The sequence below is a fragment of the Neopelma chrysocephalum genome, unplaced genomic scaffold, assembly GCF_003984885.1.
Source record: "Neopelma chrysocephalum unplaced genomic scaffold, ASM398488v2 Primary Assembly neopelma1_23, whole genome shotgun sequence".
NCBI lineage: Eukaryota > Metazoa > Chordata > Aves > Passeriformes > Pipridae > Neopelma > Neopelma chrysocephalum.
The window spans coordinates 29,401,381-29,426,005 of record NW_020897691.1 but is presented as its reverse complement, the minus strand read 5'-3'; the positions used below and the strand labels follow the sequence as shown (position 1 = coordinate 29,426,005).

The following is a 24,625-nucleotide window of genomic DNA, read 5'->3' as shown; positions in this document are numbered from 1 at the left end:
ATTTTCTATCCCTGAGTGTTATGGTTTTGTGGCAGATATTCTCTTTAATGGAGGTATCTCCGTGCTATGGGTTGACTGCCCACCAGTACACTGCTTTTGGGTTGCAACAAACTACCATAAAGGCATTTTAGCAGTAATTTGCCTCAGAAAAAGCTGAAAGGAGAACAGACATGTACATGAAGTGTACACTTTGGTGACTTTGAATATGCTTTTTGTTCTTGTGTTTGTACCTACCTCTTCTCAAATGGATGGTAAACATGGCAAGGGTTACAGGCAAAGCTGGCCAAGGTGGTAATGTGTGTCTCCTTTCCTTCAGTGCTTAAATGTGCTTCCAATTGAATAAAAATCTTGCTTCATTTTACGACATGTGAAATGCAGCACTTAGGTTCACTTTGTGGGGAATAATGTATATATTTTTTTTCAGTGGGATAATTAAAGGCATGGCATCATGAAGTAGATGCTGCTGAATGGAAAAGGAGTAAATATGAACTGTTAATTTCTGGGGTCTAAATTTATATAACACCAATAGCTAAGCATATTAATGGTGCTACATTTTTTGTTCATTCAATTTTGAGCATACGTAGTAGCATGGAGTTGTGGCTTAATTAGCTAGATGAATAATGTCAGAAATATTGTCAATTATCAATATGATCTTCATCTTTCTTTAAGCCCCAACTGGGAATCCAGTTCCCAGTGACATCAGCAGTTGCCGTGGTGAACTTTCATAAGCTAGTCTTTAATCTTTCATTAAATCACAGGCTAGGAAAGCAGACACGAGGACTGAGATGAAAAAACGTGCATCTGCAGCACTGATGTCTTCCCTGAAAAATAGAAAAGGCGTGCGTCTGTGTTTTTTGGAAAAAAAAAAGATAATTTGCTGGATTGGTGAGCACATTCTCAGTCATTTGTATTGTCTAAGCAACACCATGAAAAAAGAATTTGCAGAATGTAAACAGAGATGAGATTTGTAGGGCTTGAGAGCAGCTGAAATCGAATATGACACTGGGCCTGAATATGATGAATGACTCAGCTCTGTTATCCACAGGGTTTGAGGATGGAGGTAAGGGTAGCAAGTTTAGCATCTCCTCTTCTAGCTACACTATGTTTTAGCTGGACATTTTTCAGAGCAACAGGCTGCAGTTTTAAGTTGTTGTACAGGAGGGCACTGGAGAAAACTCTATGTGAGCTACCAGCACAGAGTTGATGTTTGAACTCACGCTCAGGCTGACACATGGGGACAAAAAGAATGGGACATTCTTGTCCCAATTGACACTTTGGGGCACATGTGAAGCAGGATGGGTCTTCTGAGAAACAACTCGGGGTTGGGAGGCCAAATAGAAACTGACTGACAAGCTCCCAAGTGTTTGGTGTTCTGAGCTGAGATTGGAAAAGTAGAAGTATCTGTGTCACTACTAAGGGACATACAGGTAGAATATAAAACTTTCATTGTTGAACAACTCCCCAGAATAGCAGTTTGGGTCAATATGTAACTGTCTCATTCTGTGCTGTTTTGTCTAATAAGAGAAAATGCTTCTTCCCCATGAAGCTTAACGTGCTTATGTCATGACATCACTGTATCTCTGAGAATCATCATAGTAGCTGTTGTTAGCACACACCTTCTCAGCAGTTTGTTTCTGCCTGGGTCTTGGTCTACCAATTCAAAGCTCTTTCCCCTCTTTCTTTGTCCTAAATCAGTCCTGGCCACTGTATGGGGAGCCAGTGCTTCTCTGTGTTTGTTCACTCAATGGCTGTTTTGGGGAAAAGAAGTACAAGTGCAATTTAATATTTTTTTCCCTAGAGTAGAAATGGGAAATCAGAATTTTACACTTCAGAAATGGAAAAAAAATTAAACAGGCTGTAGAGAACAGAATTACAACTGCTTTGTTCTATTTTGCATTAATTGAAAAAACAGAAAAGCAGAATCTGCGGGATCTGATTTGTTGGGGGGTTTTTTACAGATTTTAAGGTTAGGATTGATTTCCTTTAAAGTTACGAAGTCTTGCTCACAAATCTTTTATGCTTTCCCTGAGGCTTTTTATTCCTGGAAAGGTTTTTGACAATTTTAAGTTAGCCAGAAGAAGTACACTAAGCTATAATTTATGTTGCCAAGCATTATTTCCCAAGGCCCAGCCTTCTCACACAGAGGAGCACACTGGTGAAACTGCAGAATAGAATTATCTTTGCTCAGGTCGCAGAAAGAGAAGTTATCTGTGAAAGCACCCTGTCATGTTTTCCTACTAGCACCAAGTTCACACTTATGCCCTTGAAAAATACCATTTGTGTGGATGACAGACTGTCACAAGGCTGGGACATAGGTTATTGCTGTGAGATGAGAGCCTTTTGGCGTTCTTCTGAGTCACTGGCACCATCTGTCCCTCTTCCTGAGGTAAGGCCGGATGGAGTGAGTGGAGCCCTGGCATGCTGTTCAGCACTTTTATTTGGCATTCCTGAACTTGCATCAGTTGTGGTCTGATGGGAAGGTTGCTGTAGGATAACTTGTTTTGTTCCGTGTTCTGCAGTGAACCCCAGGCATAATCTGCTTTGATTCACATATTGTATTGCAGGAGACATGTTTTGCTGCAAAGCAGATGGTTTCAAAATGAATGTTTTGCTATAAGTGCACTGTTTTTGGGCCAGGTGCTGCTTGCTTCTCACCCCTCCTTGTTCAGAACTTTGATTTTCTTTTCAACACACAACAAAAACTTAGAAGGAATTCAGTCAGGATTCACATAGAGCACAATTCTGGTCACCCGAATAGTGTCAGCTTGGTTTCCTTCTCTCTGCTTTTATTTGGTGGACAACATGCTCCTGTCCTTTCTCTCTTGGGTTTCATCCTTTCAATATGGACTGAAATTCACAGCCCTGGGCTCATCAAACCCATATTGATTAAAAACCCCCAAACCCTTAGATAAAATAACTTTTTGGCAACACAAAGCATGGCAGTAGGCTATTAAAAATAAAGGGGTCGGGTTCCCCACAACACTGTATGTGGAAAGACATGGTAAGTGTTGATCTTGCAGTGGAAGCCATGCTGTTAGAGGAGAACAGGACTTTACAGATAAACCCAAGGCTGTGAGTTTATTAGCTGAATGCTTTGTGAGGATCACTGCAACACTATAGAAAATAAAAACTGAATATATTTGAGCTTAGTGCTGTTAGTGAGCTTTCAGACAAGTAGTAATGTTGGGTGAGGCTTGGCAGTGGATGACACAAGTTGAAATTATGTGCATTTCGCCTCAGGAACGACACTGAAATGCACATATGAAAAGGGAGTTCTTGAGGGTTGATGTTCAGCGTGAAGTGAGCAAGGAGTAAGAGCTGAAGTCTGTGGGATGGTGAAAGGTGACCCATAGCATTGGAACCTGGAGAGGACAGTTTGCATGGAACAGTGAGACTGTAGAGAAGGCAGAGAAGATGGTTAATGCAGCAACTGAGGGCATTCTGTTTCTTCAGTATTAACTGTAAAATAGAGGTGGGATGAACAGCAAGTTATTTTAGAGCGAAATGTACTGTAATGCATTTATATGCTAAAGAAAAGGAGCAGGAAGGGTGAAAATAGGATCTATCACTGCAAGAAAATGTCATCAGGAATAGAATTAGAGGAGTTTGTGCTGGGAAGTCAAATTTCCATGTTGTTTCCCAGATAACAGGTGAGTGTGTTGATGGTGGGAGAGGTCCAGGCTGTGGAGTTGGACTTGGCAGTAGTGGTTCATGTTTGCGTATACCATTTGTTTTGCCCTCTTTTTCAGAGTCCTAAAATAGATCTAATTTCCCTTAATGTTACATAACAGTGAGTCAATCCAGGTTTTAAATATCTTTAGTTAGGTTTAACAATCAGATTTCTAGTTAAGACATTAAAGGTGATGAACACCGCCCTCCATCCTTGCAGAAAATGTTCAGAGGTTGCCTGCAGTGAGTGTGCAGGTGACTTTCATCAAAACTGATCCAAACCCCATTTCCTCTTGAGCTACACAGGATGCTCCAGTGCAGGAGGTCCAAACTTTTCCATCCATGAGGCTGGTGTCTTTCTGTGTCTTTATGTTTTCTCTTCCCTTATGCCCATCTGCAGGCTCCTGCAAGCTCTTGTACAGCCTCCTGCGCTTCCAGGGCCCTGCAGCTTTGGAGAGCTGGCAGCGGTCGCCTGCCCATGGAGATCATCAGAGTTGGTGTCAATTTGATGTGGATTTAAACAAAGCTAGGCCTGCCAGGTTGGACAGAGAGTTACTTGCTTGAATTTCAAAATTTTGACTTCTGGTTTGATTCTTGCTTCAGGCATTATTTCAGATCTCTCATTTGAAGAGAAAATATCATCTCTACCTGGCTAGGAGCCATGTCCAGGGCAATGCAGTATAATCCTCGCTGGGAATACTTTTCATCTGCAGCAGTGGTAGATAATGCACATAGTTGTGCACATGCTCTGATACTAAATAGCATCTGTACTTGTTATTGCTTTGTGCATATGGTGAAAAACACATGCCAGTATGATAGATATGGATCAGGGAAGAACCATATCTTGTGTGGACTGTATAAAACTATATACAGCCTGCTAATCATGTAACAGTGCTTCTGTTTTATAAACTTCATGCTCTAATGGAATGCACATTGCAAGGCTTTTGCACTGATGCTGGGTTATATTAATCTGTGAACTTGTTTAATGATAGCGTTGTAGAAAAGATAATTTATGTTTGTGTGAACTCATCTACATTTATATTTACTTTATTGTCAAAAAACCCCAACACAATGAGGAAGAGCTTTATTCCAAAGGTATAAAATACTTGCAAATTGATTTTTTTTCTATGAAATGCAAAACCATGCAAAGGTCTTGATCACATTATTTATTTACTATGAATTCAGCTTCTCTGTTAGCCTAGCTCCTATTCCCGTTGGGGCTGTGCTGTTTATGCTCCCGATGATAGGGAATAAGTTATTTTTATTATATTCTTATGAAGCCTCTTTCACAGAAAAAGCATTTAGTAGGCAGTAGTGGAGAACTGTTTCCAGATGGGTACATTGTTTGAAAAAGGAATATCTCATAGCCGAGATGCGTTACTCTGTAAAACCATCAGAAATAGCTATTATCGTCAACATTTACAACCCCATATGTGGATTATTATTTACTTTGGATTTATTAGTTGTGTACTCAGACTGGGCTTGATTCTCACCTGATGCAGAGTCCAATTCCTCAGAGGCAGTGAGTTACGTTACTGTAGCTGAGGTTCTCCAAAACCCCTGCGTGCTCTCACCCAATCTGCTGGTCAGTGAGCACTGGTGTCCATCACTTGTGAGTGATATTCAGATCTGGGCTCTTCTCCCTCACTTTTCCCATGTACCAAGGTCATTATCGATCCCAATCTTTTAAGGTTTAAACCCTTGAGTTACCTGTTGAGTAATAGGTATGGGAATATACCAGAACTTACTTAATTACATAACAGTTACCTTAAAAACAAATGATGGTACATTGCTCAGTGCCATTGAAAAGGAACTGTGATGCTGAAGACCTGATGGCTAAGAAAGTAATAATTACACATATTTTACTTGAAGAATTATTTATGTCTTGCAGCCATTTCTAGTCACCATTTCAGACTGTACGGAATATGGACAACAGAAGTTTCAACGGATAGGATATGAACAGAAGCGTTTGCGTGACACTAATTTTTGTGAAAAAGGCTACTCTGTAGAAGTCACTGCACTGGATGAAAACAGCTCTCAGGACTCCTTAATATGTATTTACACAATAGACCTCATAGTGCTTGAGTAGCCACTCCGTTTAATTAATGGTATTTAAAAGGTTTATTCTGTGTAAAGCCTACATTTGAAAGTGAATATTTTTCTTTTGTATGAGGCATAATAATTTAAAATTACTTCATGTTTTCCTGAATTTCTTGCTGTTCTATAGTGGGAAACTGCCAGTGGAGAACTCTCTAAGAGAGTGTAACTATTTGCTAATAAAATAGACATGCCCAGGGCTGCTCCCTCCTGCTGTAGTGGCTACGTCCTGACTATTAATATTTTTGTTAACCTGAACAGATTGCTACATCCAAAGAGCATCTTGGAAACAGTGCTTGATTTGTGTTTACCTTCCTAATGGTTTGGGAGAGGGATAGGTGGCTATGACTTACTAACAGTTTCACAGTATAGATAATTGAGTTTCTCCTCCTTAGATGTTTCTGGCTGCTGCTAATTGTGCAGTATAGAAACTGCTTGGGATTTTGTAGAATATTATTTTGTGTATCTTGGTATTTTTAATGGTATGTTTTATTAGGGAAAGGCCTGTGTCTGTAGTCAGAGATGATGCAGTATAACTGATACGATAACGTAGTGGAAGTCCACAGTGAGTCCAAGTGAGTGAGCTGTATGTGAAGAACATTGCTTTGGAGATCTTTGTACTCACCCTTGTAGGCTGGTGTTGCAGGACTGGAATGTCACAGAGTTAGTTGAGCTCATCAGACCCACTTGCTATTAACTCTTACTTATCTTCTCAGTGTTAAACATTCGTAGTAATGACACAATCACATCTTGCATCAGATAAGTGGTTGTGTTTTTCAGTTCTTGCTGACGCTTTGAGGCAGTTGAATGCTGCTGTAAAAATGCTTACGTCAGCTGAAAGTATATAGAGAATTTAGATAGGCAGAATGAGATTCTTCTAGTTGTTGTTTGACCAAGACATTGAGATTAATGCATCTACTTCTACAATGGCACCATGGGACTTTATACAACAGAAGTGGTCAGGACCCTTAATTGCTTTTTTTCTGCTGAAAGCTGACAGCTTCAGTGAGCACACCAACTGTTCAGTTGTGCTGGAACTGAGGGGCAGAGTTGAGCCAGAGGAGAGGAACCAATTACTGAAGTGCCAACAACCACTGGACAGCTCTGTGGTGTCCACCAGAAGGTTAAACCTGCATGGCCTCATTTTGCAGGTGAGGTCTGTCACAGTCACAGGATTGAGCGATAAAGTATGCAGCACTGTAGCAGCTCAAAATAACAAAGCAATCTGTTTGAATGCTGAGGGTGTCTTTGGACACACAAGATAGTGCTTGTCTGATATTTATTTCATTACATAACTCTTCATATCAGATATGCATGAAATTCAATTTCTGATCCTGGTGTACACTTGCGTTTTGTATGATCACAGCAAATAACAGAATGGAATCCGTTAGTACAGGTTCAAGATGCTGCATTCCTATGGACAAAAACAAGGGCACTGTAGTTATTTTAAAAATTTAAACAGAAATATTATAACCTTTTGACCCTACAGGCTTTCTAGGAAGAATCACAGATTTTCCATAAAGACTAAATTAAAATATTTATGTAAAATGTCTGCTTTTAAAATGCTTTTTTTTTTTATTTCCATAGAGAAGTATCAAATGAGTCAAAACTGAAATGTTTCATTTTGGCAAAGCTGCCAGTATTGAGTGGAGCATTCAGACACTCCACGTCCCCATTTACCTCTAGGCTGTATCTGTTCCTATCTCCAGGAAAGACTAGTGTGCACTGTAGGAAAAAATATTTCAATCAAATAACATTGTCTTTTTAAGGAAATGAAACCTTAGAGCACTCAAACTACAGCTTCTACGTCAGTAGCAATAGCTAGCAAGCATTTTGAAATAATTTCCCCCCTCCTCCCCCTTTTTTAGATCTATTTTCTTCCCCTCCATCCAGTGAACTTAAATTCTAAGGTGTAGCCTTTGCATTTTGTATACTGGCAGATTTAGCTGTTGCATTCTTGTCACAGAACACTTAAATATTCATGCTGCTTTTAATTTTAGTGCAGAAAGACTGTAGTGGATATGATGATGCAGAAATTTGGGTTCAGAAAATGGAAGACTTTTTAATGTTTCGACTACGCGTCAAGATTTATCAGCCGGACTCCAAAATGAGCAAAGCTGACTGGAGTACTGCTTTAAATGATCTATTTCAGTAAATACACAGCCAGGATCTTTGAATGGCTAAGCATACAGCTGGTTTCTGATATCTAGAATGGGGCTTGAAGTGTTGTTTATTCAGAATAAGAACAGGTACTCTAGATATAGAGTACTGCATTTGACACATATATACACATCAGCAGATTTCTTTGCCTGATTTGCCAAAAACTAGGGTAACAAAGAAACATGTTAAAAATTATATCATGGTTATTCCAGGTGGGATTTATTACATTTAAGGGAATTTAAATGAATTATCTGTGTGTTTCTTATTTCCCTGTGTGCTGGCAGTAGGAAGCCCCTCTCTCCATTGCCAGCATCTGACACACTAATTGGTCCCTTGCTTGATCTGTTTTCCTTTTTGTTTAGGTGTAGCTAATTCTAGTGCTTTCCCTTTTTAATATGGTAACATCAAATTTGCTCAAGGTCTGTGAACTAATGTGGATTAAAAGTCAAGCAGCAGCAGCTCTAATACATAATTGATCTACCAGTAGGGCACAAAGAACTGATTCTGGTTCCTAGATAGAAAATGCCTTCCTTTTTTTTTGTCCTATGCTAATAGTCTGAGCTTTTAAATCTGTTTTAATTTAAAGTAAACAGGCTACTGGAAACTAACAGATTATCCATGTTAATAAATTATTTAAGAGATGAATTTGATGTTAGAGGCATAATGATTTTTAGACACAGACACACATACACTCTATTTGACATGTTCCTTTTTGATTTTGATGCAGTTCTGTTTGTGGGCAATTGAAAATGTCCTATGTCTAGCAAAGGTATATTTTGGGTCTGTATGTGTCTCTTTCTGTGACCCAGCATCTGTTAGTACTTAACAGAAGATTTTGGTTGCTTAAACTATTTCTACAGGTGCAAGAGGTTTGAGACATTGCCGCCAGATACCCTCAACAACAGCATCCCTTTGTGAATGGACAGGCTGTAAAAAGCCATGTCTGCTTACATTAACATTGGCACTGATTTTGCTTCAGCTCGTCATATGTCGCTTTTCTAAGTTACTGAGGAGTGACTCTTGGCTGTTCAGTTAAGCAGAGGTAGAAGGGTTTAAGGTTTAATGTTTGATGATATTCTCACTGAAGTGAGGAGTTTTGTATTTTCAGGCTCCTTTTGAGGTACACATGGTGGTCACAGCAGGGGTGTTTACAGCTGTAGCATGAGTGACAGGTGGATGACGGTTTCACAGTTGTGAGACTAATAGCATGTATGTGCCGGATGGCATGGCACAATGCGTTGTATGGTGCTAATGGATGGAAAGTAAGAGGCAGCCAACAGGGTGTCTCTGCCTTCCATTAAGTCCATTCACGCATACCGTATGTCATCATTCCTCCACTGGAGATTTACTTCTCTGGTTAGTGCCAACCACTAGCACTGCAGTGATAGTAATATAGCAAAGCAGAAAATTTAAGCCATGCTGTAGAAGAGGGCTACAAATCAGAATGTGGCCAAATCAGCAAAGTAGAATGGAAGGAGAGGGGAAGAAGGATCTTTTTGAGCATATACTTATGCTGTCTGTAAAAAATAGGTTACATTGTTTTAGTATATTGCATTGGACTTAAGATGCTACAATTTGAATAATGTTTTAAGAGTAGAGCAATAAACATTTTACAAGCTCTAGTTACAAACATCTGAAGATGGTACATGTGCAAAAGCAGTATCTTTTGTTAATAATACTCTATTTGGAAAAAGACGTACTTTCAGATGCAACTGCCCTTTATAAGGTTGTCAGGGATAAGAGCATAGCAGTAAATTGTCAGTTTCAAAATGGAAATTGAACTTCTTTCTTCTTTCCTAGAGTTTTCATTAATGAGTGAAGTTAATATGAGTGTTGCTGAGTTTTCCTGGTCTGTGAGATGCCTGTATTGTCCTCTGATATCACTGAAAATCTGGACTCACGGGTGTGTGTTGAGCCAGAAATGGGGGAGCAACTCATTCCCAGCCTTCATAAACTGGGCCTGTTCATTGCTGTGCAGACAACTTGGCAATGGCTAAGTTTTGTAAATCCTGGTTCAGAGAGTGTGGTGCGTGAAGTGTCAGGGTTTTCAGGAAAGGCAAACCTTTTTTTAGGTGGAGTAAGCCATGCACATTTTTGTAAGCCACTTGTGATGAGAAGATGAGTGACCTCAAGCAAGCCAAGAAGCTTGAGTACATTACATAGAGTAAATATTAACATCTATCTGCAAATCAGTTTTTTATTTACCTAGAGAAGTGTGTCATCACCCTAGTTACTTTGGCTGGTGATGAGCTTCAAAATAGCACAACTTTGGGAAGTGAGGTTATTTGGAAAATACCAGCTAAAAAGACCCCATTTAACCTCAGTGATTTTATATTCTTCATCAGTGTCTGACTTTTTCAGAACTATTTGGTCTTACGTGGTTTCCTTATGTCGAGAAGGACCTTCTATGTTTGAGTTTGTTCCCCTGGCCTTTGGTCCTATCACTTAGCACCACTGAAAAGAGCCTGGCTTTGGCTTCTTACACCTGTCCTTCAGGTATTTTTATACATTGCTGAGATTCCCCTGAGTTTTCTCTCCTCCATGCTGGACATTCCCAGCTCTCTCAGTCTCTGCCCATATGAGAGATGCTCCAATTCCTTAGTCGTCTTTGTGACCTTTTGTTGGACTGTCTCCAGTATGTTGCTGTCTGTTTTGTCCTGGGGAGCCCAGCACTGGACCCAGCATTCTGGACAGTTTCAGAGTTCAGTTCTTTCCTCTGTGGGTATGCATGTAATGTGAACTGAGGCTACTATTAATTTGTCTTACTGGGTTTTCCAGTTTTATCTTAACAAGAAGAGATCTGCATTTCTGATTTTGAGCTTCCAACTCCTTGGATATGAATTTTCAGGAGTTTCAAAAGTGTGATTTTAGGTGAGAGCCTGCCATCACATTTCTTCGTTACTGGCGTATCCTGATAGCACAGTAATCATATTAGCCTTGTCCTAGATATTCATGATTAACCAAGTAACTATTTATTTGTCCAGTTGTTGTGAATCTCTGTTTTTACTAACGGAATTTCCTCTGTAGCAGCTAACACAGAGGCAGCTGTGTTTGTATGGCTTTACAAAGACAAGGGGTTAATGTCTGAAGTTAGACTTGAACAACAGTGATTTATGGTCCTCTAGAGTACTAACTTGAATGACAGTTCTCCCTAAAATGATGTTGAAATTCCCCAGACTCCCAGGTGCATTTTACGTGTGTGTACCACTAACAGTGGTTCAGGAGTGCAGAAGGGGAAAGCTGGAGTTAACATGTAGGAAACCATATCTTTTCAAGCACCTTTGTAAAGATAAAGTGTAGCTGAGCAGTTCAGACTGAGGCTTTCTTGAAGCTGAAGGCTGAAATAAATCTTCATTCTGTACTATGACAAAGACATTTGAACACTTTTTGGAACTGGAAATAGTTTTGTACTGTGGGGAACTGACCTCTTGAAACTATGTATACTGCAAAGTTCATGATACCTCTGCTTTTAATAAAATATAATCCTTATTAATGGATCTCAAGTCAGTTATTCAATTTTCCCAGTAATTTAAAGCTTAATTACGCTGCATTCTGGATCTCAGTGGCTATCCTCAGCTGATTTTTCTTAAATCACTATCCTCCAATTTTACGGTTCAGTTCAATTCTCAGGACTCTCATTTGCATGGAGTGACAGATTAAAATTGGATGGCTAAAATGATTACTGCTCTTAGTGCCTACTGCAGTGATGGAGATTGATTCCTCCTAGTATGAGGAAACATATGGCTCATGAAATAACTCTTGAAACACTAGTTTTCAGTTTATTGTATTATTGTAAATTGAAATTTATAAAAGGGTAGTCCAATCTTGATGCATCCTGTCTGCATTTTTGGAGGAGCCTTGGAAAATAAAATTGTAGGCACCAGTTTAGAATTTCTCCATTTCCAGGGGAAAAAAGTGAATATTCTGGTAGAAGAATTGATATATTTTAAGTCAGTAACTTGTTGGCAATGCAAAGCTATGCAATGTTATTTGAAAATGTGCATTTTTGTCTCTGTGCAGTATCTCTGTTCACCCTATCCATCTGCAGATCTGTGCACCCCATTGTCGTGACAGGTTCAGATACAGCTTCTTGCAAATTTTGACAGAAGACAATCCTGAATTGAAGATCCTTAGGCTGGCTCTGGTTCTTCTGGGAGATTGTCACTTGGGATGATATACTCAAATTACATGGAAGGCATAAGATTTGGTATTTATTTACCCTATTTGAGTTTAGATCTGCAAAATCTGTCTTGACATGTGACTGTAAAACCTGAGCCCTCCATGTAGGAATACTTTATAGTTCTCTTTCTTTGCCCTCCTGTGCAAATTTTGAAGAGGGACTAGAGAAGGAACGAGATGTTTATGTTTTTCCCTTGTGCATCATAGTAATTTCTTGATATCTCTCCCTGAATTAGTTTTTAATTTAATCTCTACTGCTCCTCACTTTTATCTTATTTCTATGGTTTCTGCCTTGTCACTGTTTCCTTCAATCCTTGTCTTTACGCTATCCTAGAGTTTCCCTTTCTTCCTTCTGCTGTGGAGAAAATGTGAGGTAACACAAGAGATCACATTTAGGTTGAATAAAACAGAACAAATAAGTGTAGCTCCCCTAAGGCAATTCTAGATAAGGTGCTGTTTAGCTTACATTTGCAAGTGGTCAGGCACAAGGAGGAGGGGTGGTATCTGATAACTACTGATGTTCCTCTTTGAAACGACCTCAGGCCCATGGGGGGCTTTCTGTGTGATGAAAAGCATTATGACAGTAATCCTGTGGTCAGCAGCTGCAGCAGAGACCAAGGGCTGTTTGGGCATCAGGACAGTCTCACTGACTAAAAGAGGGTGACTTCAGGACGAGGGTGGTATAAGCCGAGATGCTAGTGTGACATTTCGGCTCCTGCTATACAGTCCCTGGCCAAAGACTTCTGCCTTGAGGAATTCTAGTACGTAATCCTTTATGAACAATAATTTTCCACATTATTTTTATTCCACCAGTTTATGAAAGTATTTATGCACAGCAGTTAGCAGTATAGTGTTTTTTTCAATTTGTCTGTAATCTTAATCTAATAAAACATTCACAAACTGCCTGGAAAACAGACTCCTTTTTTTTTTCCCTGTGGGCATTTCTGTAGAAGAAATCACCTTCTGATAATTGCCTATCGTAAAGAATGATTTTCATCACAGGATAGGAAACAGTATAGACAAATCTACTTCTCCCATCTTTCTTACTGTTTTTATGGCTTTGCTGATTTGGAAAATAGCATCAAGCTGTGCAAAGTTTTGGGGTTTTTCTCCCTTTTTAATACCTCACATTCCAAATGAAGTGTTACTTAGAATTAGAAAGAGACAGCGTTGATAGTTGAAAACAGAATTGTCCTTGGAAAACAGCATTTTTCATTTCCTCTTCAAAATTAAAGCCTTCATTTTTCAATATTCAAACTAAATAAATGAGCCAAGGACCAATACCCAAAACCCCAAGTCCCTGTCAAAATGAGCAAAAATTGCTAAAATAATTTCACAATTTCTGATTAAACCTTTAAAAAAATCAGATCAAAACCTACTGAAGTTAATTTGCAAAGTGATAAAGTAATTTCAAATTAAAATGAGAGGTTTTATGCAAAATATTTTCTTTATCAAACCCATCTGATTAAAAAATTGAGAGTCATATCAGCCCTTTAACCAAATAGTGGAAGCACAAAATCTCCATAGATTTTAAATGTTATTATATTTATATATAAATATACAGACACATATGGTCAGATGGCTTTTAAATCCCACCTAATTAACTTAAACAATATATAATTTTTATGGGTATATTGAAATGAAAGATGGAAGATTGTTTGAAATTAAAACAGATACTTTAGTAAAAAGAGCAATATCCTCACTGGATGGATATCATCCTTCTTCTCATCGTTTAATTTAATGTATTTCTATATAAGCTGTAAGAGAAAATGACTAACAAAAATGAAGAGGACTGCCAAAAGTCAAATTGCTTCACTGAAAGCTTCTTAGCAAAATGACAACATCCAGTTCTAGATAATTACATCTTATTTTGTAGGAATGTCAGTGAATGATGTTAATTTGCCTTTAGGTAGTGCACTTTTGGTTGAACACAGTAACAAAAATTTACTTGGGCACTTTTTGTTTGTCTTAGAAGTGGTTCAACATTGTCTAATAAAAATGAAAAGCTCAGATTAGGAGAGAACAACATCGTAGTCTTACAGATGGAAATCACTAGTGCAGCTGTTCCAGGGATCAAGCAGAATTTCACCGCCATCGAAACCTTAGATTTCTCTTTGGATCTGAACCTTAGAGAGCCTTAGTAGAGATTGACAGAGGAAAAGTTTCCTGTTGTTAGACAACATGAAGCTTAGATTCCTCATAATTTATTAATTGGCTCAAAATGAGTTAAGGTTGCTTATTGATCCCCAGCCAGGCTTGTTGAATGTTTGATGATTCAAAACTGTCTACCACTTTCCAGTTTAGCTATGTTCATGGTGAGCTTTCTGTCATTTGTGTGGGTGTCAGCATTGTCCTTTATTTTGAAAGGGTCTTTCCTCACCTGTTGTTTATTCTCCCTAGTGTGTTTATAGATAGCGTTTGTCTTCCAGAGTTTGTTTTTATAAACAAAACAATCCAAATTCTTTTAAACTCCACAGATTCACTTTCCAGTCTCTTAATAATCCTATCCTCACCACTGGCTAGGGTCCCAGTGATGTCTTGGGCACGGGTGATCAGTCTTGACACACAAGTTATTTTGTTTTAAGACTTGACACACAAGTTATTTTGTTTTAAGGCATTGCAATTACCCATGTCATGGATGGATGCTGACAGGAAGTTTAGTTTTAGGAATGACTTGTTCTTTCGTATGTTCAGTGAAAGTTACAGCTTGGGAGCAAGACAGGTGTCCTTTCCTGATGTGGACAGCAGTGACTCTTGGTTCCTCTTAGTACTCTTGGAATACTAAGGAAGTGAAATACTCCTTCTAATCAGTGCCTTTTCTTTCTGTGATTTTCCATATTAACGTGCTAAAAACTAAGTTTACTCATGCTGCATTTTGCAGCAGACATAATGCTTCAGTTTCTTTCTAATGGATATTTCTATTATAAAGATACTATTTTGTTTCATCATAATGACTTTTTTCTCCATGAAGTGCTTGACTTTTTGGAATAGATGAAGGAGAAGTAACGTAGTATCTTAAGGAATAACTCTTAAGTCACATTTAAGATATTTGTACTTGCATTTTTTGTTATGAGGATACAGTTTCTGCAGTTTTGACTTTGTAACCCCTTGTCATCTACAGGTGCTGGGGCCTGAATTTGTCACAGCACTCGAATGTAGCCTTAAGTAGAGTGTGTGAGTGTGTTCATTATATTTGTTTAGACCATCCTTTGAAAGATGTCTCTAGGCTGTCAGCCAACCTCAAAAATAACCCCAGAGCATATATGCCCAAGCACTCTTGCAGTGTTAGTAAGTGGCAAGGTGGTTCCAAATGGTCTGTTTGGAGGTCTTGTAAGGCTCTGATGTGGCTGGGCTCCCAAGGCACCTTTGGGCACACAGCAGTCCCAGCAGTTTCTGAGACTACACTTCTGAGAGCTGTGCAAACAAATTTGACTACAATACTGACTTCAGCTAGGAGGGCTACTTCATTAAAAGTAGACGTCAGAAGTTTAAATGTAGACATGATACCCAAGGACTAGAGAATGCTGTGGGCTTTAAGAAGTAATTTAATTTTTTGCATTTGGTAAAGATGAAAATATGATCCCTATCATAACAGTTCTGAGACCACTAAGAAGACCTACAGTGGTTTTTGGTAGGAATTTGGCACTTTCATCTCTTAGGTACTGTTGAAAATGTCATATACTGGTTTTGCTGTTACTGCATATGCTGTAAGAGTTTCTGTTGGCCACAGTGGAGTACGGGACACTCTGTGAAACCCTGAGAGCTGGCTCAGGTGATGGCCAAGCCTAGCGCAGGATGCAGTGTGGTGCCCAGCAAGTGGAAACTTGGCTTCTTAGTATGTGCCGAGGCTGGTAGCAAGCAACAGCAGCTGGGTCCTTGGAGAGGAAGCAGGTTATATAAATTGTTTGGCAGAGAGATAAAACTGCTGTGCTGTGAGTCTGTGAATCATATCATAAGAGATGGAAACCTGGTGAGGCAGTTTCCTTGGAATCATTCTCCAGTGGTGGCCATGCGCTGGTAATCACCCAGCCTTGCAGACAGTAATGGGGGGGTCTGCCTCTTTCTTGGCAGCTATTAATTGTCACTTGTAAGCCTCATATCCCAAGAACTGTGGTCCCTAATAGGAACTACTTGCTTGCCTGTGTCTATGGCATGGCCATGTCCCGAACTGTGCTCATCAGAGACATAGGAAAGTTGTGTTCTGCTGCTTAAACAGAGGTTACGGTGAACACTAAGAAAAATCCACTCACTGTGTATATATAATTGGTTCTTTTTAGTGGATTGGTAATACCCCATCAGATTTATTACTTTTCTATTCAGAAGCACAGCTTACTTCATGGCTGATCTCAATTTCTTACTGTTTTCTGGCAAGGAATTCCCTTTATTTAGAATTCATGTGATTCATGGGTTACAGGCTCTTCTGTTGAAATACAGTATGTCTGCAGAGGCAGTTGTGACTGCCACCATGCTTGTAACCTAATCTACATAAAACCCCACAAGAATCAATGATTTGAAAGAAATTCCTACCTGCTGTTGGTGTAGGATGGCCATCTGTCTGGCAAATCCCCATGTGGAAGTCAGATGCATCTGAGAAGAAACAGAAAACCTTCTGACACCTGTTTCTCCAGCAGATGTAGTTGCTTACTCTGCTTTTTTATTTTCTCACCAGGTGCTTTTGAGATTGACCTTTAGATCTACTTTCAGCAGCTTTTGCATTCTAGTCCCAGCACAGTGTACAATGGAGGATCATTCTGACGAAATCACCCTTTTTTTTTTGGCACAAATTTTGGGGGTTTCTAATTACACCTTAGGAAGTGCTCTTGAATCTATGCACCTCAGTTTAGTCATGGGAGCTGATAAATACCCGACCTCTTTAGTTTCAGAAAATGCCTTAAGAATTTCTGAAAAACACTCAAACTGGCTTTTAAAATCAAATAACATCTTCTATTTGAGGATCAGTCCACATATATTCATGATCCCCCATGTAAATGGTTTCCAAGATGCAGGAAAAAAAAAGTAGAAGTGTCAAAGTGGTCCTTTCTAAAGATAGTCCTTTTGTCTGCTGGAAATTTTATATCTTTATAAAGATGCAGAGCATTCTGAGCCCACATTACAATACAAATACCTTTGGCATTCTGCTCTGAATCTGTGTATGTACATGTCTGCCTACTGAGATGTTCTTATTCACAAATTATCCTCAGTTTCTTTGTGACTTTCAGCTCTGCTGAGACTTCTGTACCTCTAGTGTGTGCTCTTTTGTGCATGGTACACAGCATGGAGCAACAGACTTCCTTGCTGGAGCAGCAGCCATGATAATCCAAATAAACACAACCTTCTGTAGATGAATTGTATCTCTTGTAACTAAAGGTTAAGGTGTCATCTAGTGATTTATCCTTCTTAATGGATTTGTTGGATCACTGTGATAGGGACATAATTTACTACTTTTTGTACATCATAAGTTGTGTTCTCAAAATAGTATTTGGGGATTTACAGTACTGAACAGGATGAATTATGTGTCCAGTTATCAACCATCCTGTTTGACATTTAGTCAGTGCTGACAGGAATTGGGCATTTAGCAAAATGAGGCTTTTGCAGCAGTCTTTCAATAGGATTGTTTTATTTCAAGGCTGTTGTTAATCAAACGTTTCTGGAGAAAAACTGCAACATAGACTGTTGATTGCATTGATTGTTGTGCTATGGCCAGCCAGATGTGAGTGGTGTGTGTTATAGTTGTTATTCTCCCTGTAAATTATTGTCAAGACATTGCCTCCTTGATGGAAAATCCAGCAAGTTATTGCAATTTGAAAGCAAGTGGCATCCTGATGTAAAGAGCCTCTGGGTTAGGTGGCCCTGACAGTATGTGAAAGGAACCTTTGAGAGGAGTAAATGACCTCTTCAGACTTCATTATTCCCACAGGTCTGAACACATTCGCAGAACTAAAGAGGTTCTGCGAGTGTGCAGGCATGTGTACTTTTTCAAAGTATATTCTTATCTAGAAATATTTCATGAAAGATTTCCTGTTGAAATCTGAAACTCGGATATCAGCAGAAAAAGATTATGTAGCAGGCTGTGGACAGCAGGATCTAGGAGAAACTCCTTACTCTGAGGAGCCTCATTACAAGACTCGTTAATATTTAGCTATGTTTGATTGTCCTGTCTCTTCAGCAAGATATGGAAAGACTTTGTGATGATGTTGTCAGACCATGTAGAAACCTTTTTGTTCTCTTCCCCCCATGTAGTCCTAGCTAAGGGAAAATATTAACCACTTGTGTAACTGTAGCAGAAAATTGTGTAATCCTCTAGTTAGCATAATCCATCCCCTAGTTAGCATAACTCATCCTCCTCATTAACATGTCCTGCCCCCAAGACCCTTAAATTGCGAGACACGTGTTCAATAAATATTCCAGTTTCTACCCCCAAATTGGGATCGATTAGTTATTGACCCCTACAATTTCCTTCCTGCAGGTTCTGCCTTCTTTATCTGATGATTCTTGATTGGCTCTTTAGCTTGTAATATTTTTCTTGGACATATTGTTGGTGTATGCTGTTATGATCCTAAAACTGTATGCTTCAAATGGTGTTTTGTGGTTTGTATCTTGGGTGCTGGAAGCTTCTATATGGCATGCTGTCTTGTCTCCAGAGAAGGCAAAATAGGTCTATTGGCACAAAGGGCCCGTCTGACCATCTGATTGCCTCCTTTTGAGCCTCTGATCCCACTGACCTGAAGCTGCCTTTACTGCATCCACACAGGAGGAGGAGCAGGAAGAGGTGTGGCTGGGAAGCATGTCCTTTTTCGTACCTGTATTGTCAAATGGGAGTTGCTACTGCTGTGAGGAACCTGTTTTTGATCTAAGAGACTACCATGGCTGCCTATAGTGGACCACCTGTTGAATTAGGGTTCAAATGAAAGCCATTAATTTAGTAAGTCTGTGTACGTAAGAGAAGGTTCCTCACTGAGAAGGTTCTGACATAGCCCATGAAAAGGAGACATGCATCAGCTTCTCCTGTTTACACCTCTTTTCTCCTTCTTCAGTGGTGTAACTCCAGGCAACATAGGAGACGGCAGCAGCTTATTGCATTGTTTGTGCATATGATCAAGCAGGCAAAGACAAAATGAGGACACATGATGAATTTGGCAATAGTATTCCAGGACAGAATGGCTACCCTCCTTAAACTGCCAAACCTTCTCTGGCATATTCTCTTTACTTAGAAATTGAAAATGCATATCAGGGAGTTATCTGCTCCTTGTGATTTTCTGCAAGAAAAAAGAAAAATCATTGCTTCAATACAGATATGCTATCCTTACATTTAAGTTCCCAGAAGGCCCCTGACTATGTGACAAGAATTACTGTCATGGATATTGCATAACGGTTTATGCATAATGTTTAATGCAGTCTCAGTTTTATGAAATATGGATAATATTGGAGACATTTTGGATAGTAGCTTAGATTTACACTTTCTTTTAAGGTGGAAACAAGGGACATTTTTAGTGCTTTTCAATGACATAGAAGAGTTGAGATTGTTACTATTAAAAATGAATAAAACCCATAGAAGTGGAAAAGAGAAAAATATGTTGCATAGATGGATTATGGGCAAATCATAAATGTTTAAAGCATTTCTGGAGGTTAGAAATGCTATGCCTTTATTTGAATACCATAACTATCTCAGCACACTTCCTCACTACTCTGTCCAGGGTGTTTTGCTTCTTGGCTGGAAGGTTGGAGCTCAGTTTAGAGGATACAATTTTGAATAATCCTTCTTCTTGTATAAGTTTTATTATTAAAATGAAAGCATTTGGAAAAAAACAAAAAGATACTTAATGTTGATGCATGTGCAACATATGTTAAGAGTCAGCTGACTTGTATGTATTTGTTTTGTGATTTACAGGACAGCTTTCCAGCTCGATTTGGAGGAATACATTTCGTCAATCAGCCGTGGTATATCCATGCCCTCTACACAGTTATACGACCCTTTCTAAAGGAGAAGACACGAAAAAGGGTATTCCTCTGTTTAATTGTCCATTTCCTGGCAGTCATCAGCAAACACATCATAGTCTAACAATGTAGATATGCAGGAGATATCAGCTTGCTATTCTGTGTTGTAAAGAGTACCTTCAGCTGTTTTAGAAACTTATACAGCATTATCCTTTAAGGACACAGTCACGCAGTGCACTTAAACGTATTTTAAAATGCAAGCATATGCTTTCTCCTGGGGGTTATATAAAATTATTGCCAACATTACAGATTCTATTAAGGTTGTATTCAATTCTATTATATTTAATTTCTGTTAAAATTATTTGTATCTTTCTTTTATAAACAGAGATAGTGACTACAGAATCCTTTCCTTGTGTGATTTCCTTGACATTAGCATGAGCTAAAATACCCAGCTGGTACACAGTAGCTTGCAAATACTAATTTGGATGAAAGCTATAAAAGGAAATTTGTGTGCATGCATCTGTGCATAAGCATGAGCAGTCTCCGAGACGTTGCTGAATTTGCAGCATTTGCATCAATGCAATTAAATTAGAGTTTGGTGGTGATAGCATATGATATTATTTTGTAACAGGAAATTTGTCATTCAGAAAAACGCAATCAACATCATGTACAAAGCCACTACAAAGAATACGATATTTTTTATTTTTTTTATGGAATCAGCTCTCTAAGCAGCTCTGTATTTTCTCTCCTCAAACACAGTCTACAAGGCCACAATCATCCTTAGTATTTAGCTGTTTCTTATTAACAGATTATGCTTGAGAGGCCTCTGGTATTCACAGATTTTGAACTATAGATCACAAAGCCTTTTATGTAATATCTGTTATAAATATGCAAATGCAACCCCATTTTGAAGGATTCAGTTGCACTCTGTTGACTACAGCTTCAGCAAAGAACATTGTAGTGCCAGATATGTTTGAGGCCTTTTTAACTCAAGTGCTGTGTATGCATAACTAGGGAGTAAAGTACAGCTTTTTGGGTGTGTTACAACATTAATAATAAGTGACAAGGCAGTTGGACATGGGTGCTTATCAGTTAGCATCTATATTTTTATTTAGACACCTGAATCAATGGCATATATTTTCAGAAACGCTGATTTTTTACAACTGTTTTTTGTCAATACTGAATACCTATAAAAAGTAGTCAGATGATTAAATATTGATTTACAGTTCAAAATTTAGTGTCAAAATGTGAAAGTTATGACCAGCACATAAAATTTAAAATCAGCTTTAAAAAAAATATTATTAGATCCAGAACAAATGATTGTGATTAGAATTTTTAAATCAGGCTCATTATTTATCTGTTGTCTTTATCTTGAATTATTTTGTATTTTCTTAACTCTGGTAGATTTGCAACTGATAGCTATATGCAGATAAATGCTGTACTAGGCATGTATAAAAACAATTGCTAAGAGATGAAGGATTCAGCTGAAAAGGCGCCATAAAATAAATTACTTTCACCATTCATATATGTTCTTTCACAGAAAGATTAAATTCCTTTCTGAGATGAGAGAAAATTACTCGGTTTGCACGGTCATATTAATTTTCCTGTGTCCACAGCTGACTGGAGTATGGGCTGCACTAAGCAATACAAGACAAACATATATTTGGTCTTTGATTTTCTGCCTTTTGAATTTAACTGTTGATAAATTGTGCTAAGGATATAGCTGTCCAGAGAAGTCCCTGCAAGGTGAAGTGAAATGTGAATTGGTAGTGGTTGATGTCTTATGTGCACATCCCTGCCTGCCTAATGGGGACCAAGAGGCAGGGGACAGCTGTTAGGAGGCAACATCCTACTTTCTCTTCTTGGCAGCTTCTGTGTTAGTCATTTAAAAAGGGTCCAGCACTGCCTTTCCTGCTGTTCAGTTGTATGAACACTTTTTGGCAGGGCACTGATGAGTGCCAGCTGGGACTTTCTTAGGCATTGTCCAGGAAAAATTTGGGGATGGCATGGACCAGTGAGCAGAATGGATGAGGTGAGCTTATTCTGGACATGAAAGGAATTCAGCCATATGGGTGTGAACTGTGCCATGGCACTTGCTCTTAGTCCCAAAGGGTGAATCTTGGCCTGACTTACACATTAGTCCAGAAATAGTTGCTGTGAGCTGTCTGTGTAGCCCTACCCAAAAGCAGCCATTTCCTCCCAGTGGAAAATCTGCAGGTTTCTAGTGTCTGTGGCAGAAGGCTGCTCAAATCCAGAAATACTCTGTTGATAGTGCTCGTAGGTCACACATTCCAGATCTCTGAGGAGAAACAATAAACATAAACATAAGTATTCATATACATATATTTAATATTGATATGCAGATATATAAATGTAAAGTACATATGAATATCAGTCTACCAAAACATTGATGGAAAATATCAAATAGTCCATCAACTATTCCCTCATTGTTGTCACAGGAATTATTTTACTGTTATTACTTCATGTATTGTCAAGTATAAATGACAATTAATAGTATGACTAGATTAAGGAAGAAAATCTTTCCAGTACTGTTATCATTCCACTGCACGCTTTATCATATTTATAGAACTCATTGCTGGATGCTAAAAGTCAATATATATTCCTTGATGTATATGGTGAATATTGTTTTTATTAATTATTTATGTTCTTAATTATTCACTTAATTTAATTCACAGAATTAGGGAGAGCAAATAACAAGAGATAGGCAGTCTGTCTATCTAATCTGTCCATCTAGCTACCAGACATCAGTTCTTACCATCCTTAAGTCCCTTGCCCTGCAAACATTTTAAGTCATTTATGCCTTAATCACTTTGAAGATTTATGAACATAGTATGACCATGCTTAAGGCAGAGGTGATGTGTGCCTTCCTCCCCCACCTCTGTTGGCCCAACACAACCAGAATATTGAAACTGTACACTGTCCTCTAATAATGATGATGTCATTCGGGCTTGGATGATTTTTTTGTGATACCCCTTTGTTTTTACCTGCATGTATACATACAGATATTCCTACATGGTAATAACCTCAACAGCCTGCATCAGCTAATACACCCTGAGATCCTGCCTTCAGAGTTTGGAGGAATGTTGCCGCCCTATGACATGGGGACATGGGCAAGAACACTGCTTGACCATGAATACGATGATGACAGTGAATGCAATGCAGACTCCTACAACACTCCTGCAAAGGATACAGAAAAGGACCTCTCTCCCAAGTCCATGAAAAGGTGAGTTAAAGGTACTGTGGTCTTCTAGTTTTGCTATAAGGTTAACATCTGCCTTCCTCCTCTTTTATGAAGCTGCATGTTGTTCCCTCAGGCTATTATATAGGAGGTCTGTTCTTTTTTTTCCCTTTTTTAAGAAGATCAGTGTTGATTAGAGACCATGGCCTTGATTATTACCCATGTGAGTTGTGAATTCAGTGCAGCTGATTATTTTGTGGTACCACATAGGTAGTATATACAGTACTGTGTTTAGACTAAACTCAACCTCCTGTCCTAGCCTACAGTACTTATTAGAGAAACAGCGCTAGCTGGAGTGAGCCTCAGTGCAGAGGGTAAATTGGGGCCAATTATCCATCTGGGTGGTGAAAATAGCTCTTATCTTCCTCCATCTCATAGCCCAGTGCCTGGTATCCACCAACCTGTAGGTGTCAAGACATTTACAGCATCTTAACTGTCAATTGCAGTGACTGCACACAACATGAGAAAATGTACTGAGGAGAACCAGGACAAAAATAAGTGCCAATTGTTATACTCAAGTCTGGTAAATATTCTGGCATTCTGGTATTCTTCTCTTTGAGAAGGTAAAGTGTAATTGCTTGCTGCATTTTACCATTCAAGATAAAGTATAGGAAGAGGTTAGTTACCTCTCCAGTAACTATGGAAGCAGTGAGGTTATTCACTTTAGAGGAGTGAACCTGATCCGACCTTGCCGGAGCAGTAGAAAAGAGAAAAGGTGATATTACAATTGTGATAGGAAAGGTTGAGCAGGGAAGCAAACGTCAGAGTGCAACTCATAAGGAGTAGGCCTAGCAATGGATCAGAAGAGAGCAAACAGGGCAGAAAACAATATAGAAAGTCATTAAAATTAAGTCAGAATATGCTACGCTGGGAACCCAGTTTTAGGGGATGGCATGTGATGCAAAAGGGAAAGAAGTTCTGGAAGCAGATCAAACAGGATAAAACATTTTGAAATTCCTCAGCCAGGAAGATGATTTTGGATGGAAAATGTTGCATAGACTGGGAAGAACAGTGTGGTTTGAAAGGGAGATATTTTTGTGGAAACAGAGAGGAGATAACATGAGATTGCCATAGGAATAAAAAAAAAAAGAAAAAAGAAACCAGTGAAGTTTAAGGATTTTGTGTGGAAAAAACCTACAGTGCGTTGAAGGTGGGAAGTAGCAAGAAACTGATAGGAATGAGCTAGGATAAGGAGAAGTTAAGAAAGGTTCTGAAGCTGTATGAAAAAGATGTAATTAACATAATTAATGGAGAAAATGAGACAGAGGAAAAGAGCCAGGGGAAGGGGAAAGGTGAGCAATACACTTAAATATGATTTGCTTGTAA

At 38.8% G+C, this 24,625-nt stretch overlaps 1 protein-coding gene and 1 long non-coding RNA gene across 2 annotated transcripts in view; one reads left to right on the top strand and one right to left on the bottom strand.

Moving 5' to 3' along the window:
* The window catches only part of CLVS2 (clavesin 2), a 60,280-nt gene that overhangs the window by 23,423 nt on the left and 12,232 nt on the right, over positions 1–24,625 (top strand). Inside the window, exons 3-4 of the mRNA XM_027692043.1 lie at positions 19,994–20,104; positions 23,064–23,284. Coding sequence (XP_027547844.1) covers positions 19,994–20,104; positions 23,064–23,284 — 332 coding nt within the window. The remainder of the gene's footprint in view (positions 1–19,993; positions 20,105–23,063; positions 23,285–24,625) is intronic.
* On the bottom strand, positions 19,174–23,132 carry LOC113971786. Its single transcript, XR_003535656.1, has 3 exons — positions 23,046–23,132; positions 22,174–22,339; positions 19,174–19,361 (listed from the first exon to the last, which is right to left on the bottom strand). It is a non-coding gene; the product is annotated as an uncharacterized LOC113971786 (long non-coding RNA).